Raw genomic sequence first — 16,200 nt, forward strand, 5'->3', positions numbered from 1 at the left:
GACTATATAGTGCTTTGCAGTTGATGGCACCTTATTTGCAAATACAAATTTCCCACTTAAATACCTTACTTAGACTATAAGCTCCTAGAGATGGGGACATATGTATAAACTTATCTGCCATCTTAATGGTTTGCAAATACCTTTCTTTGCTTTGCAGCTAAGGCTCAATCAACTAACCATATAATTGCATAATGTATGAGTTGCTCTGCTATTCTTTGCAACTGCTTTAGTAATTTTTCAACTCCTACAGATACTCCTATGGATGCAATATGACCCCTGAATTTATTTAAAGATGGATTTTAATACTAAAGCTGAAGCCTGATGTTTGGACCTTGGTCCCTTGTCTTGTGTAGATATAGTTTTCCCTGTATTTTGCTGTGCACTACAAGCTATAGCTACTAAGAGTGGTGGTCTGGCTTATCATGGTCCCAGTTTTCACAAGTTGTTGTTCTGACATTGTCTCTTAGCACTTGAATTCTAGTATGTCTGGATAATGTTTTTTATTCTTTCTTTTTTGTTTGTTTTTTTCTCCTTAGGCTACATACTTATTCTCAGCAGTCTCTTGTTCATTGATGCTTAAAAGCATGTTTTCATTTTTTTTAGGAGAAAAAGATAGCTCTGTGCATGCTCCCTTGCTAGATTTATGGAGGTAGTAGACAGGGAAAGTTTTGCTTGCTTTACAGATTTTCTGTTTTGTGGTTGTATCTAGGCTGCTTTGAACTGGTAAAAGTCCATTATAGTCAGAAATATTTGGGATTCTTACATTCTACAAGAAAATCCAACTTCTAAAACTTGTTTCTTTCTTATCTCTTACCAAAAATACATCCTGTGTTTCTGTTTATATCAGTGTAGTTTGCAAGGTACTACCTATGTGATGTTATGCAAATACCTGTTTTTTTCCATGAACTGCAGGGATGTGAGATGGAAGCATGTATTGAGAGCTGTCTCTTCCTTTTTGACTTTTGTATCTATTTCTATTCTACCCAAATAGACTTCTTGGGAGATTGTAGGGGGAAAGAAGAAAAGCCTTGGAAAGGAAAGTTCAGAAAACAAAGAGAACAGAGAAAAACGAGGGGACAGAGAAGTGAGTCGTGGACAGGGAAGTTCCAACAGATGGGGAAGAGGATGCAGCCGTGGACAAGAGTGTATGTATAGGGGTTCATTTTTAAAGATTCAGATACTTTTCTTCCAGCTGAAACTGGCTGAGTTTAGAGCAAATGCTTAATGGAGTAAAGTCAGTCCGAGCTATAGCTTATCACTGAAGGGATCATAACTTGTGTGACAGGTACGTTTGATCTGTCTACATGACTTGGTTTTGGGATGGTCTGTGCTTGTTCAGAAACACTCAATTTAATGTAAAATTCTGTCATTTTTTTATTAATTGGTCTTGTATAAATTGCTGTTTTTATGTAAGTTTTAGAATTGAGTCTTTGTAAGACTGCTTGGGAGCAAGTATGTCACTACAAAAGCAAACAGATGTTTCCAAGTTAGGTAGCATCCCATTAGATCACCATTGCAACACATTGCTTTTTTTCCCCTCTAAGTTTTATCAGCAGTATCAAAGCTTACATTGCCTGCAAGGGCCATGCACAACACTGATAGATGAGCAGAGAAACCAGAATAAAACCAGAAAGTTTAGCTTTTTATTTTATAGCAGGAAAAGTATTTACAATATTAGCCAACTCTTCTAATTAATTATTGGAATATATTCAAATATTGTGCCAGTGAAGACATTGTGAATCCTTATAGAATACACTAATACACTAGGAAAAAATATTAATAAAACTTGCAGCTATGCTTAGAACAAATTGAAATTGGATGCATCAAAATGAAAGTGAGGGGCAAAATTTTTGCCAGAGCCAGATGTTGCTTATCTGTTTTTGTAAACTGTAATTAAAGACTTTTTAGATGCTTACCAAATCTTGATATTCTCTTCCCAGCTTCCTAGTTCAAGCATTAATGATATTGTTGCTGCCAATAGGAACAGTTGTGCACTACAAAATCTCAACAGTGTTTTAAGTGGTCAGTCTTTTTTTTTTTTCTTTCAGAGTACCTCCTTCCTATGGGGTTTTCCACAAATAAGTTAAGTTGCAGTGCTTTTCTAATTCCTCACCTTCACCCAATTGTCATCCCACTAATTTAAATACAGGAGAGGTATTTTAAGCTTCCCTAGATGTACAGGGATGAGGTGAGGCGAGGCAATAATTAATTGAAATTAAATCACAAAAAAACCCAAAACACTGCACTTTTTTTTTTCTTTGTTTTGTTTTGGTTTTTCTTTCAAAAAACTGAAGTGCATCTGCTGAGGAATATTTCCCTCTTATTAGTTAATTTGCTTCCTAATTCTCCAGTGCAAAGTAAACGTAACTTACTTGTAACTAAGCCCCCAAAGAAGAGGGGTGACTGAGATCTGTTGATCATCCCACTTAAAAATACCGGCTTTTATTTTGGGGTTCAGGTTAAGCAGATGGCTATATTGCTTCATGTATGAGTATCTAAATTTTTTTTTAAGCTGTCCTCTCTCCACAGTTAGAACCGAAGAGAATGGAGTGGACAACAGTCAAGGAGACAGGCCTTCAGATCGTGGGAAACGTGGCCGTGGGAGAGGTGAGACGGTGGCATTTGTGTGGGACTAACACTGATTTCATGTCCTGAAATGGAACTCCCATTTATTTCTTTAAACGCTTCTTTTAAAGCAATTGTTCATTATCCTTTGAGCACTTTAAAGTTATCCATAAGCACTTTAGCCACCTTTAATTCGGGTACATCCCCCTCCCTTACCCCTTGTCATGTCTTGGTCTCAGAACAACTTAATTACCTTTATGGTAATTTCCTGTGTAGCAGGCTGGTGTGCTCTGGCTATGGAGAGCTTTTTTCCATCAACTCATGCCAGCCTCCTGTGAGTGAGAGTGCACTGGGCTCCTCAGGATGTACCTTGGCAGCAGGAGAGTATGAGATTCCATCTGCAGTGCTCTTGGGGAGGGACTTGATGTGTACTTGTGCTTTTTCTTTGCGGTGGGTGGATCTGGCTTGCCTTCTGTTTTCATTACCCAAAAAAAGTACAAGACTCCTTAGAGGCTTTTTGGTAAGAGAAAGAATTTGGCATGGAAGAGTTGATGAGAACTGTGGAGAAAATACTGCTGAGTCTTGGATACAATTCTGATCCTATCCTGTAGAACAGATGGGAAAATGTTGATGATGGATTTGATGTGTAATCAAAGGATACATAGTTGGTTTGGATTTTCATGGGTTGGAGTGGAAAGGGAGTGGAAAGAAGCTTTTTTTTTTTTTTTAAAGCAGGAGGATTGAAAATGAGTAACCTAGATACACTGCAGATTGTTTGGGTAAGTGGGTATTAAATGAATTAAATTGATAAAGTGCACAGCAGAGCTAATGTACTTAATAAGTAATGTCTGACTGGGAAAAAATCTGCTTTCAAAGGACTCTTTTCTCTTTGGAATATCCAGTAAGAGGTCTTCCAAGACAGGCACATCCAACTTCATTGTCTCCAGTTCTACGTCTCAATGGAGTGGAAAGATCAAAGGCACATAGCTTCCAGAGGGTTTCAAGAATAACTTGGTTGTGCCTGTGAATCAGCAAATACCAAATGGGGTGTGCAGAGAGATAGCTTTGCAAAGGAGGGTCTGATACAGTTTTTTATATGTTTACACTGTTAATAATGGAATGTATGTCTTTCAGTTATTTGTTTTATAAAATAATCCTTTATACTCAAATAATAAATATGAAGGTAGGATTTTTTTTAAAATTGTTGGTTGAAAATTTGAGGTTAGTTTCAAATGCAGTCTTATTTTTTGTTTTGTAACCTTATGAATAATACACTGCTTTTGTTGTGAACACTGTAGCTCTAGATTAATATTGTATGCCTCAAACGAATGCACTTAACCATCAGATCAAAGTGACATATCTGACTGAAGAAACAGGAAACAACTTCAACCAATTTCTGTTCACTGACAGTGTACATAGTATTACTGTGTATCTCTACCAAATATTTTAGATTGTACATTCATGTGAGCAAAGTATCTTAATGAAGCATTCTCAAATGTCTGTGATAAATTTGTTGAATGACTTTAGGGTCATTGTATTATATCCCTGGTTACTGGTATGGAGGAGATGAGGGATTTGAAGTAGATACTCATGTGCTGATTAATAGAAAGCAAAAATGCATCACTGGATGTGTTTCATGACACATCTCAGCTGAAGTTGCTCTGCCTTTAATCTTTGATTGCTAAACTGAGGGTGTAAACTTTGGCTTGGAAAGGAGTCAAGGAATTTCTTTTTTTAAGACGACCTTCTGTCACGGTGCCCAAACCAGGACACCTTCCCTTTTATTATTCTTTTCAGAACTGAATTACTTGAATGAGCTTAATTTAGATGTAAAAAATACTATAATGATGATGGATAGGAATGGCGTCATAGTGATTATGTGTCAGTATTGCAAGGATTTGTAACTATCTGGAATGGAATCTCCTGAAGGAATTATAGGAATATTGTTATGTCTTTAGGTTTGTCAGCTCTATAAATGTTTCTTCATTTGTGTTTTAATCCGCTGCAGTCTTATATACAAATTTAAAAACTTTTCAGACACTTTTTTTTTTACACTCCTGTTATGTATTTCTCAGATCTTCAATTTAAAGTGCAGGTCTGGTTCTCCCACTGTTCTCCACCCCATGTTAAAAAGGATGTGGTAGAGTTAGAAAAGGCTTTTGAAGGTACTGGGAAGACTGCATTTCTGGTGTGCAAGGAACAAGCAGATTAGGACCTCTCCACTTGCAAAAGAGAAGGCTGAGTTGGGTGTATGGTAGAGATCTGTAAAATTTCTGTGAAGAAGGTTAGTGGATAAGGGAAAGGCTGTGGATAATATCTACCTAGATTTTAAAGCCTTTGACCATGTTTCCCACAGCATTCTCCTACAGAAGCTGCCAGCTCATGACTTGGATGAGTAAACGCTTCACTGGGTTAAAAACTGACTGGCTGAGCCCAAAGAGTTGTGGTGAAAGGAGTTAAATCCAGATGGTGGCTGGTCACCAGTGGTGTTCCCAGGGCTCAGTGTTGGGCCCGGTTCTGTTTAATGTCTTGATCTATGATCTGCATGAAGGGATCAAGTGCACCCTCAGCAAATTTGCAGATGACACCAAGTTGGGTGGGAGAGTTGATCTGCCTGAGGGTAGGAAGGTTCTGCAAAGGGACCTGGACAAGCTGGATTGAGGGGCTGAAATCAGTTGTGTGAGGTTCAACAAGGTCAAGTGCTGGGTCCTGTACTTGGGTGAAGCCAAAAAAAGGCCAGCAAAACTGTTTAGAGACAAAGTTTTGAGCCTTTAAACAGCAAAGGTATTTATTTTCGGATCCGGGGAACCCCCAGCTCGCGCTGGACAAAGAGTTCCCAGGGTTAAGGGAAAGGGTTAGGATATTTATACATTAAAAGGGGAGGTTACATCATCCTTACATACATATTCATAACAGGCGGAGTCTGGGCAGAGTCGTCTTTTTGGGGATATGTCTTGGGGTCTTTGGGGGTCTTCAGATGAAGTAACGAAGTCTTCCTCAGGGTTGAACTTTTTACCTTTCTTGCTTTCGATGACTTCATCCTCTTGCTATAGAGGATAATTGGACCCTTGCAATTGTCTTCCCCTTATCTGCTGGTTATGGCAGCCTCAGCCTCATCCTGTCTTCCGTGCAGGTGTTTGCACTCCCCCCAGTGTCTCCTACTTATCTTCAAGACAGAAGTTAATCATTGTCTCAGCTGTTTTGTCCACTTCTTTACACAAACAGCTTGGCCTGATCCCCTCTCCTTACAGGAGTTAATCCTGTCAGGATCTTTTCTCTTTTTCATGGGTCACAACAACCCCAGGTAATGCTCGAGGGTTGGGGCAGAGATCATCCCCCTGTGCTGGGCACTGATGAAGCCACATTTTGAATCCTGGGCTCAGTTCTGGGTCCCTCAGGACAAGAAGGACATGGAGGGGTTGGAGTGTGTCCAGAGAAGGGCAACGGAGCTGAGGAAGGGTCTGGAGCACAAGTCTTATGAGAAGTGGCTGAGAGAACTGAGGCTGTTAAGCCTGGAGAAGAGGAGGCTGAGGGGAGACCTTATTACTGTTTACAACTCCCTGAGAGGAGGTTGGAGCCAGGTGGTGTTGGTCTCTTCCGAAGGAATAAGTGATAGAACAAGAGGAAATGGCCTCAAGTTGAGCCAGGGGAGGTTTAGATTGGATTTAGAAACAATTTCTTCCCTGAAAGGGGATTTAAAAGCCATGTAGATATGGTGCTGAGGGAGATGGTTTAGTGGTGGACTTAGCAGTGTGCTAGGTTAATTGTTGGACTTGATGATCTTAAAGGAATTTTCCAACCAAAACAATTTATGAATGTAGAACAGACATTCTGGAGGTCACAATCTGACGTCCATTTAGTTTTGCTGTATTTGATACTGCATTGGTTAGGAAACTGTGTGTCATTGTCCTGGTTTGGGCCAGGATAAAGGTAATTTTCTGTCTTGTACTTTTGCTTTTAGCTGAGTCTCTTTAAGTAGTTGCACTTGCTTAAATTGACAGCAAGTTTCTCAGACAGTGTGTGCTTCTAGGACTGATAACACTTGATGTTTATAGTTGCTGCTAGAGACCGGTATGCAGAGCCAAGGACACTGCTCAGTTCTGAGGAACATTTTGCCCTCCAGAAGGAAGAAAGAGGTCCCACCTGCAGCCCTCCTTTGGGGAGGAACGGACAAGATAGATGCCAGAATTGACCAAACAGAGTGTTCCATCCCATATACGTCATACTCAATATAAATTTGAGGGATCAAGAGGGTGAAACAGTTTTCCAGCTTCCGGTTTCCTGCCCTTCCTGCCTTTCCTGCTTCCCTTTCTTCACCCATTCCCTGTTTCCTTCGGCATCCTGGAAGGATTCCATCCGTTCATCTGCCTGTGGTCTTGATCCATGCCAGCCCATATCTGTGTGTTCCTGCCTCCAGTTCCCGACTGCTGCCAACTCCAGGAGTCCAGCTGGACTTTGCCAGGGCTGCCCTGCAGTCTCGGTGGTGACGTGAGAGTTATTGGGGGAAAAGGGGGGAGGAACGTGGTATCAATTTTCCTGTATATTTGTATATATTTGGTAATTTTTCCTATTTATCATTACTTTTTCATTAAAGTTGTGTAGTTTAGTTTCCAACCCATAAGTCTCTCTCCCTTATTATCTCTCCTTTCTTTATCTGGGAGGAGAGAGAGATTAATAGAGAGCATCTGTCACTCGGTTTAATTGCCGGGCCAGTGTTAAACCGTGACAGTCATGTAATTTTTTAATTTTTTCTTATATTAACCTGAACTTACATTAAAGCCAAGCTATTTATTTTGTTTTAAACATAACTTTAGAATTGAAACTTTTATGCATATGCTTCTTAAAGTGGTTGCTTGAGTACATGCAGTCAATATAAGAAAACTGATCCAATGCTTCTATCTTTGACTAATAAGACAAAAGTTATTGGAATTATTAAATATAATTTCACTCTTTGTTTTGGTATTATGGAATACCCAGAATATAAACTTTCTGAACTTAGTTTCCTTATCTCTTTATAAGGCTTAAACCTCTGTCATCTCAGCATCTCCTGGGAAGATGGCTGGCTCTGCCTTTCCAGATCAGAGACCAGGGCTGTTCAGTTACTGTGTAGTCAGAGATAAGCACAAATCTTATTTGTTGCCTGCCATTCCAATCTGCATTTCATAGAATCACAGAATGTTAGGGGTTGGAAGGAACCTGTAGAGATCTAGTCCAACCCCCCTGCCAAACAGGATAACCTAGGGCAGGCCACCTTTCAGCTGTTCTTAGGCCTCTTTCTTAACTTTAAAGAGTTTTCATCTAATTTAAACTTGTCAGTGTGACAATCCGTTTTGAAATAAAGCACCTCTGTTGCAGTGGAAAGATTTAGGTTTGCAAACTCAGCTAACTGGATTTTCTACAGAATAGGCTATTAAGTTAATGGGATCTTAGTTGTGGTACTACACACTTTTATCATGCTCCCACATAGTGTGTGGGGTTTTTCTGGGGAAAGAAACACTGTGAATGAGATGAACAATTCTTTCCATGCAAGGCGAGTACCAGACTGAATACTTGATTGTGTGATTGAGTGTTTTGAATTCTGCAGGGGTTTTAGCGGAAAGAGATCTTGCTCCCTGCCTGGGTATAAGTATTGACTTCTCTAGAATTCATTCCAAAAAAGAAAAATGTAAATTGAATAAGCGATGTGAACCTAGTCAACTGAGGGAGATATGCTGGAGAGCAGGGGAAAAAACACCAACAATACACAGTTGAAAAGAGATACAATATTAAAGGAAACAAAGCCATGTTTTAAACAGTTAATAATTTTAAATTATGCTGGTGTCACAGTTTTAGCCAGTGACAGATTGGGTGACAGATGCTCTTTGTTACCACCGCACTACACTCCTCAGAGGAAGATAAAAAGTAAATAAGGGAGAATGACTTTAAGGTTGGGAAAAAAGGACTAGATGATGAATTACATACAAATATCTACAAACATGTGAATATATTCAAAGATATAAATAAATATATAAATATGGGATCCACACTCCTCAGTTGGCAATTACTTCCCCAACTGGACTCAGCAACAGATGGGGGTGCCCAAGTCTAGGGCCCCAGTGATGGTCCACAACAGCCTTGGAGTGGCTGAGCCAATCCCACTCAGGGAGGCAGGGGATGGCAGTCTGTCTTGATGAACAATCCCTCCTGGGAGAGAATGGGATGCAGGAGCAACATGGGGAGGTATGACAAACAAGCAAACCCCAATCCAGCCAGCACCATAGAGGCCAGCAGAGGGTTCTTGAGAGCCATTTTATACTGAGCACCATGGGAAGGAATAATGTGATTGTTTCATTTGGGTCACCTGGCCCATCCTCTCCTCCCAATAGGGGAGCACAGCTGCTCCCCCCATTGTAACCACCACAGCAACTGGCAAATAAGTTATGCTCTTTATGTTACAAACATAAACTGGTGTTACTGCTGGGAGGAATTGGTCTTGTCTTGTTTTCTGGTGTACTTGAACTCAATCAGAGGATTTATCTAAAACTAACTAAAGCCAAAAAAGAAAAAAAAGGAGGCAAACAGCATGGAAGCTGGGGACAACAGGGGTTTTTTGTGGCTTATCCTGGTGTAAAGGTGACTGTTTTTCTGGCATTTAACAAGCAGGGAACTGGTTTGGACAGCTGATCCAACAGTGAACTAATAATTTGTTTTCTGATAGTGGTTTTGTGTATGTGTAAAACTGCCAGAGAGAGCAGAGCTTGCGATCACTGGTGAGAAAGATCGCTGTTCTTGTTTTGATGTAAATGGGGTTTAAGTTATAGTGGGACTGCATGCTCAGAATTTGAGTCCCTGCCCTTAATTGTGGTGTGAAGCCTGTTTGCTCACTGACCTTTTAGTCACTGCTAAAAAGCATCAAAAGTTTGCAAATACTTAATGGGCATTTTTAATTGCTTCAAGACTAATTTCTCTGTGTTAAATGACTGTGCGTTCTTAGTGTTTTAAGGCCATGTTTTAATTTCCACAGCTGAGATAAATTAATTTCTTAGCATGAGAATATCATAGAATCACAGAATTTTCAGGGTTGGAAGGGACCGTTAAGATCATCCAGCCATGGCCAGGGACACCTCCCACCAGCTCAGGTTGCCCAGAGCCCTGTCCAGCCTGGCCTTAAAAACTTCCAGGGATGGGGCTTCCACCACCTCTCTGGGCAATCTGTGCCAGTGTCTTACCAACCTCATGGTGAAGAACTTCTTCCTAATATCTAATCTAAATCTCCCCTCCTCTACTTTGAATCTATTCCCCCATGTCCTATCACCACGTGACATCCTAAAAAGTCCCTCCCCAGCTTTCTTGTAGGCCCCCTTCAGATGCTGGAAGGCCACAATAAGGTCTCCTCGGAGCCTTCTCCTCTCCAGACTGAATAGCCCCAACTCTCTCAGTCTGTCTTCATAGGAGAGGTGCTCCAGCCCTCTGATCATCCTCGTGGCCCTTCTCTGGACACGCTCCAGCACATCCATGTCCCTCCTGTAAAAGGGGCTCCAGAACTGGACGCAGTACTCCAGGTGGGGTCTCATGAGAACAGAGGGGGAGAATCACCTCCCTTGACCTGCTGGCCACACTTCTCTTGATGCAGCTGAGGATACAGTTGGCTTTCTGGGCTGCAAGTGTACACTGATGGCTCACAGAATCATACAATCAGACAGGTTGGAAAGAACTCCTGAGATCATCAAGTCCAACCCTTGATCCACTACAGCCGTGGTTCCCAGACCAGGGCACTGAGTGCCACATCAGTCTCTTCTTAAAAACCTCCAGGGACACAGAATCCACCACCTCCCTGGGCAGCCCATTCCAATGCCTGATCACCTTCTCTGTAAAGAATTTCTTCCTAGTATCTAACCTAAACCTCCCCTGGAAGAGCTTAAGCCCATGCCCTCTTGTCTTACTGATAGATGCCTGGGAGAAGAGATTGACACCCCCCCTGGCTCCAACCTCCTTTCAGGGAGTTGTAGAGAGTGATGAGGTCTCCCCTGAGCCTCCTCTTCTCCAGACTAAACACCCCCAGTTCCCTCAGCCCTTCCTCATAGGACTTGCACTCGAGTCCCTTCACAGCCTCGTTGCCCTTGTCTGGACCTGCTCCAGCACCTCAATCTCCTTCCTCATCTGAGGGGCCCAGAACTGGACACAGCACTCAAGATGTGGCCTCACCAGCGCTGAGTACAGGGGAAGAATCACTTCCTTGGACCTGTTGGTGACACTGTTCCGGATACAGGCCAGGATGCCGTTGGCCTTCTTGGCCACCTGGGCACACTGCTGGCTCATGTTCAGCTTCTTGTCAATCCAGACTCCAAGGTCCCTTTCTGCCTGGCTGCTCTCCAGCCACTCTGTGCCCAGTCTGTAGCTCCCCATGGGGTTGTTGTGGCCAAAGTGCAGGACCTGGCACTTGGCCGTGTTGAACCTCATCCTGTTGGAATCGGCCCAACTCTCCAGTCTGTCCAGGTCCTTCTGTAGAGCCCTCCTGCCTTCCAGCTGATCCACACTCCCCCCCAACTTGGTGTCATCTGCAAATTTGCTAATGGTGGACTCAGTGCCCTCACCTAAATCATCAATGAAGTTATTAAACAGAACTGGGCCCAGCACTGATCCCTGTGGGACACCACTTGTGACCGGCTGCCAACTGGACGCAGCACCATTCACCACCACTCTCTGGGCCTGGCCCTCCAGCCAGTTCCTAATCCAGCGCAGAGTGCCCCTGTCCAAGCTGTGGGCTGACAGCTTTTTCAGGAGAATGCTGTGGGAGATGGTGTCAAAGGCCTTGCTGAAGTCCAGGTAGACCACATCCATCCACAGCCTTCCCCTCATCCACCAGATGGGTCACCTGATCATAAAAGGAGATCAGGATGGTCAGACAGGACCTGCCCTTCCTAAACCCGTGCTGGCTGGGTCTGATCCCCTGTCCATCCTGTAGGTGCTGTGTGATTGCCCCCAGGATGATCTGCTCCATAACCTTGCCAGGCACTGAGGTCAGGCTGACAGGCCTGTAGTTTCCCGGGTCCTCCTTCCAGCCCTTTTTGTGGATTGGTGTGACATTCACCAACTTCCAATCATCTGGGATGTCCCCAGTGAGCCAGGACTGCTGGTAAATAACAGAGTGTCTTGGTGAACTCTTCCCCAGCTCCCTCATCACCCTGGGGTGGATCCCGTCTGGTCCCATAGACTTGTGAAGATCCAAGTGGCTCAGCAGGTGGCTAACTGTTCCCTCCTGGTTACAGGGGTGTAGTGGAACAGAGCGACCAGGTGCCTCTGATCATCAGGAAGTGGGTGTGAGCCGCTATCAACTCCACCTGTGCCCAGTCAGGGCAGGGCCCCTATGGAGCATGTGCAAGACCATGGGGCCAATAAATAGTGAGGCTCACACCCACTGAGGCAGCTCATTCTAGAGCTAGCTGAGAGAGTGACTGGTTGCTTCCTTAGCAGCAGAACATCTTTGCTAGTTCCGTACTGTGGGCAATAGATTCAGATCACATCCGAGTCTATATCACCGTATCAACGCATCGACTCCGGACAAGAGACTCCTTTCTGGCTACACAGGGGGCTGTAACTTCTGTAACTTCTCATCCACCAGCACCCCCAAGTCCTTTTCCTTGCCATTGTCTTCTGTGACTTCAGGAGTGTGGTGGAGCTCTTGCCAGTGAAGACTGAGGTGAAGAGGACATTGAGAACCCCAGCCTTCTCCATATCACTTGTCACTAGTTATCCTTTTTCCTTTCTGAGGGGGCCCACACAATCCCTAGTCTTCCTTTTGCTGTTAATATTTTTGCTGTTCCCCTTGATGTCCCTGGATAGATTTAATTCTAACTGAGCTTTTGCTTTTCTAAACAGCTCTCTTGCTGCTCGGACAGCTTCCTTACATGCCCCCCATATATGATAGGCTGTTTGAATTTGGATTAAAATTATTCCTTATTTTCAGGGGACCACCTTAACTGAATAAGAGCAGCAGCTCCAGGAAATAGTAAAACCAGTTTAAGAAATTCCTATTGAAATGAATTTCCTGTCCCTCCCCTCACCACTGCTTCTCCTTGCCCTAGTTCACTGCAAGTTTTAAGACATTTCTGGACCTCCAAAATGTCTACTACCTACTTTTTCAAGTACAGGGGCACTCTGTGCTGGGTTAGGAACTGGCTGGAGGGCCGAGCCCAGAGAGCGGTGGTGAATGGTGCTGCATCCAATTGGCAGCCGCTCACAAGTGGTGTCCCACAGGGATCAGTGCTGGGCCCAGTTCTGTTTAATAACTTCATTGATGATTTAGGTGAGGGCACTGAGTCCACCATTAGCAAATTTGCAGATGACACCAAGTTGGGGGGGAGTGTGGATCAGCTGGAAGGCAGGAGGGCTCTACAGAGGGACCTGGACAGACTGGAGAGTTGGGCCGATTCCAACAGGATGAGGTTCAACACGGCCAAGTGCCGGGTCCTACACTTTGGCCACAACAACCCCAGGGGGAGCTACAGACTGGGCACAGAGTGGCTGGAGAGCAGCCAGGCAGAAAGGGACCTGGGAGTTTGGGTTGACAGGAAGGTGAACATGAGCCAGCAGTGTGCCCAGGTGGCCAAGAAGGCCAACGGCGTCCTGGCCTGTATCCGGAACAGTGTCACCAACAGGTCCAAGGAAGTGATTCTTCCCCTGTACTCAGCGCTGGTGAGGCCACATCTTGAGTGCTGTGTCCAGTTCTGGGCCCCTCAGATGAGGAAGGAGATTGAGGTGCTGGAGCAGGTCCAGACAAGGGCAACGAGGCTGTGAAGGGACTCGAGTGCAAGTCCTATGAGGAAGGGCTGAGGGAACTGGGGGTGTTTAGTCTGGAGAAGAGGAGGCTCAGGGGAGACCTCATCACTCTCTACAACTCCCTGAAAGGAGGTTGTAGCCAGGGGGGGTGTCAATCTCTTCTCCCAGGCATCTATCAGTAAGACAAGAGGGCATGGGCTTAAGCTCTTCCAGGGGAGGTTTAGGTTAGATACTAGGAAGAAATTCTTTACAGAGAAGGTGATCAGGCATTGGAATGGGCTGCCCAGGGAGGTGGTGGATTCTGTGTCCCTGGAGGTTTTTAAGAAGAGACTGATGTGGCACTCAGTGCCCTGGTCTGGGAACCACGGCTGTAGTGGATCAAGGGTTGGACTTGATGATCTCAGGAGTTCTTTCCAACCTGTCTGATTGTATGATTCTGTGAGCCATCAGTGTACACTTGCAGCCCAGAAAGCCAACTGTATCCTCAGCTGCATCAAGAGAAGTGTGGCCAGCAGGTCAAGGGAGGTGATTCTCCCCCTCTGTTCTCATGAGACCCCACCTGGAGTACTGCGTCCAGTTCTGGAGCCCCTTTTACAGGAGGGACATGGATGTGCTGGAGCGTGTCCAGAGAAGGGCCACGAGGATGATCAGAGGGCTGGAGCACCTCTCCTATGAAGACAGACTGAGAGAGTTGGGGCTATTCAGTCTGGAGAGGAGAAGGCTCCGAGGAGACCTTATTGTGGCCTTCCAGCATCTGAAGGGGGCCTACAAGAAAGCTGGGGAGGGACTTTTTAGGATGTCACGTGGTGATAGGACATGGGGGAATAGATTCAAAGTAGAGGAGGGGAGATTTAGATTAGATGTTAGGAAGAAGTTCTTCACCATGAGGTTGGTAAGACACTGGCACAGATTGCCCAGAGAGGTGGTGGAAGCCCCATCCCTGGAAGTTTTTAAGGCCAGGCTGGACAGGGCTCTGGGCAACCTGAGCTGGTGGGAGGTGTCCCTGGCCATGGCTGGATGATCTTAATGGTCCCTTCGAACCCTGAAAATTCTATGATTCTGCAATTCTACGATCATGGTTAATTCTGATGTTTGGAGAACCATTGTATTGATGACATAATTTTTGTTTTCTGGTAAACTTCACTGTTACAGTGACTTATAATTACCACATAATTCTTGTTTTTAAACATCGGTTTGTTCTCATTATACAGCTATTGACCTCTTTTTGTTCTTCTAATACAAGATAATAGTCATAGTCTTCCTGAGAAAACCAACAACCTGGAAAATCTCATAGATTGAGGTCCTAAAAAAAAGGTGGAGTGAGAAAATCTATGTAGAAATATGCCATATATAAGAAATAGTTTCCATCAGCTTATGTAGATGTGTAATTTACTAATGGTTAAATAATACAAAAATATTCATGTCTTGTTGTCACTATGCAACATGCAAAACTAAAGCCATTCACTGTATCAATAAGCTTGTAAACTGAGGCTGGTAACCAAAATGGTGGTAACAAATATTTCTTGTTGTTAAAAGAAATCAGTATTTTTTTATTGTGGGTGATATGATATAAAGTGTTTGAGTAATTTGAAATGAGCAGTTTGAATTTGGCAATTTTCATGTCAGTAGCTGTGGTTAAGAGGGAAGTGGAAGGGATCTTCTGTGGTTGCAGGTTGGCAAAAGTACAGGAGGGTAAGGATAGACAAGTTGGTTTAGTCAGAGAAGTAATCAAATGGAGTATTTAAATTTTCTCACAGGCAAGGCGTGTCCGAATTTCTTGAGAGATTAGGGTATATAGGGAGGCTGGAATTCTAGAGCATTTTAGGCAAGAGTGAAAAATGAGACAGAATTTTGAACAATGTCTAATGATTTGGCAATGGTAGTGTCATGTGGGATGGGTCTTTAAGTAAATCCTTTTCTTGGCATTTGGAACTACTTCACTAGATACAGAAAAGGTAACAAAGAATTGCAGGTCCTACTGAAGCACATAGTCTTATATTTGCTTTGACTTACATGTGTGTTAGGGAACAAAAAAATTCTCCTGTGAGGAAATTTGAGAAGTAAATGATAAATATCTTGAACTACTGTAGTTTTCTTCTTTGACCATAGTATTTTCGAATGTGACAGACTACAGATTGACAGCTCCTCTGCTGTTGCTGTTAAATGGTGTTTTCTTTCCTAGGGTTTGGACGTGGCAGAGGGAGAGGAGCGGGGAGGTTTTCAGCCCAAGGCATGGGGTAAGAAACATGTAGAGTACAGATTTTGGCAAGGATCAAACTCAGTGTCAGTATTGTCAATTAATATTGCCACTGTATATATTAATATTGCTGTATATTTGGTAAACCAGTGTGGATGCAAATTTCACAGATCTGTTAGATTATTAATGGATTATTTTTATCTTAATCCAGTGATTCTAACTAGACACACCTATACAAACCTAATGTAAATTCATTCAACACAAATACCACTCTTTATATCTCAAACTTTGAGAACTCATTTGTACCTTTCAGTAGCAGACACACAGTGCTTAGGAGGCTGAAAGATCTGTGTGATGCTAGGTTGATTTAAAAAAAGGATTTGTTTCAGTGTAATGTAGAATGTGCAAGTTCTATATAAATTCAGAAAGTCTAGCAATATTAAACTTTCTCCTGTTTTTGTGGTTTCCTGCTTTAGCTGTTTTGGATATACATTGACCCAAAACAGAATCAAAAGAAGTTGTTCAGGAGCTCTAAAGCTCAGTTTTGTTGGAATACCTTGCTTCAGAGAAGTGTAGCCTCCTCTGCTTTCACTCAGCGTTTGCCTTTAATGATGTTTCATGTAATATCAGTGATGTCATGATGAACAGAAGGCTCATTCTACTTCTCTAATAATCCTTCT

The 16,200-nt window shown here is 43.2% G+C and overlaps 1 protein-coding gene across 2 annotated transcripts in view; it reads left to right on the plus strand.

Moving 5' to 3' along the window:
- Positions 1-16,200, plus strand: part of LOC103537500 (ubiquitin-associated protein 2) — a 132,285-nt gene that overhangs the window by 58,785 nt on the left and 57,300 nt on the right. For both annotated transcript variants that reach the window (XM_030468296.1, XM_030468297.1), the window contains 3 exons: positions 992-1,145; positions 2,530-2,607; positions 15,506-15,560. In XM_030468296.1, the coding sequence (XP_030324156.1) occupies positions 992-1,145; positions 2,530-2,607; positions 15,506-15,560 (287 nt within the window). The remainder of the gene's footprint in view (positions 1-991; positions 1,146-2,529; positions 2,608-15,505; positions 15,561-16,200) is intronic.

This window comes from Calypte anna, chromosome W, assembly GCF_003957555.1.
Source record: "Calypte anna isolate BGI_N300 chromosome W, bCalAnn1_v1.p, whole genome shotgun sequence".
Classification (NCBI taxonomy): Eukaryota; Metazoa; Chordata; class Aves; order Apodiformes; family Trochilidae; genus Calypte; species Calypte anna.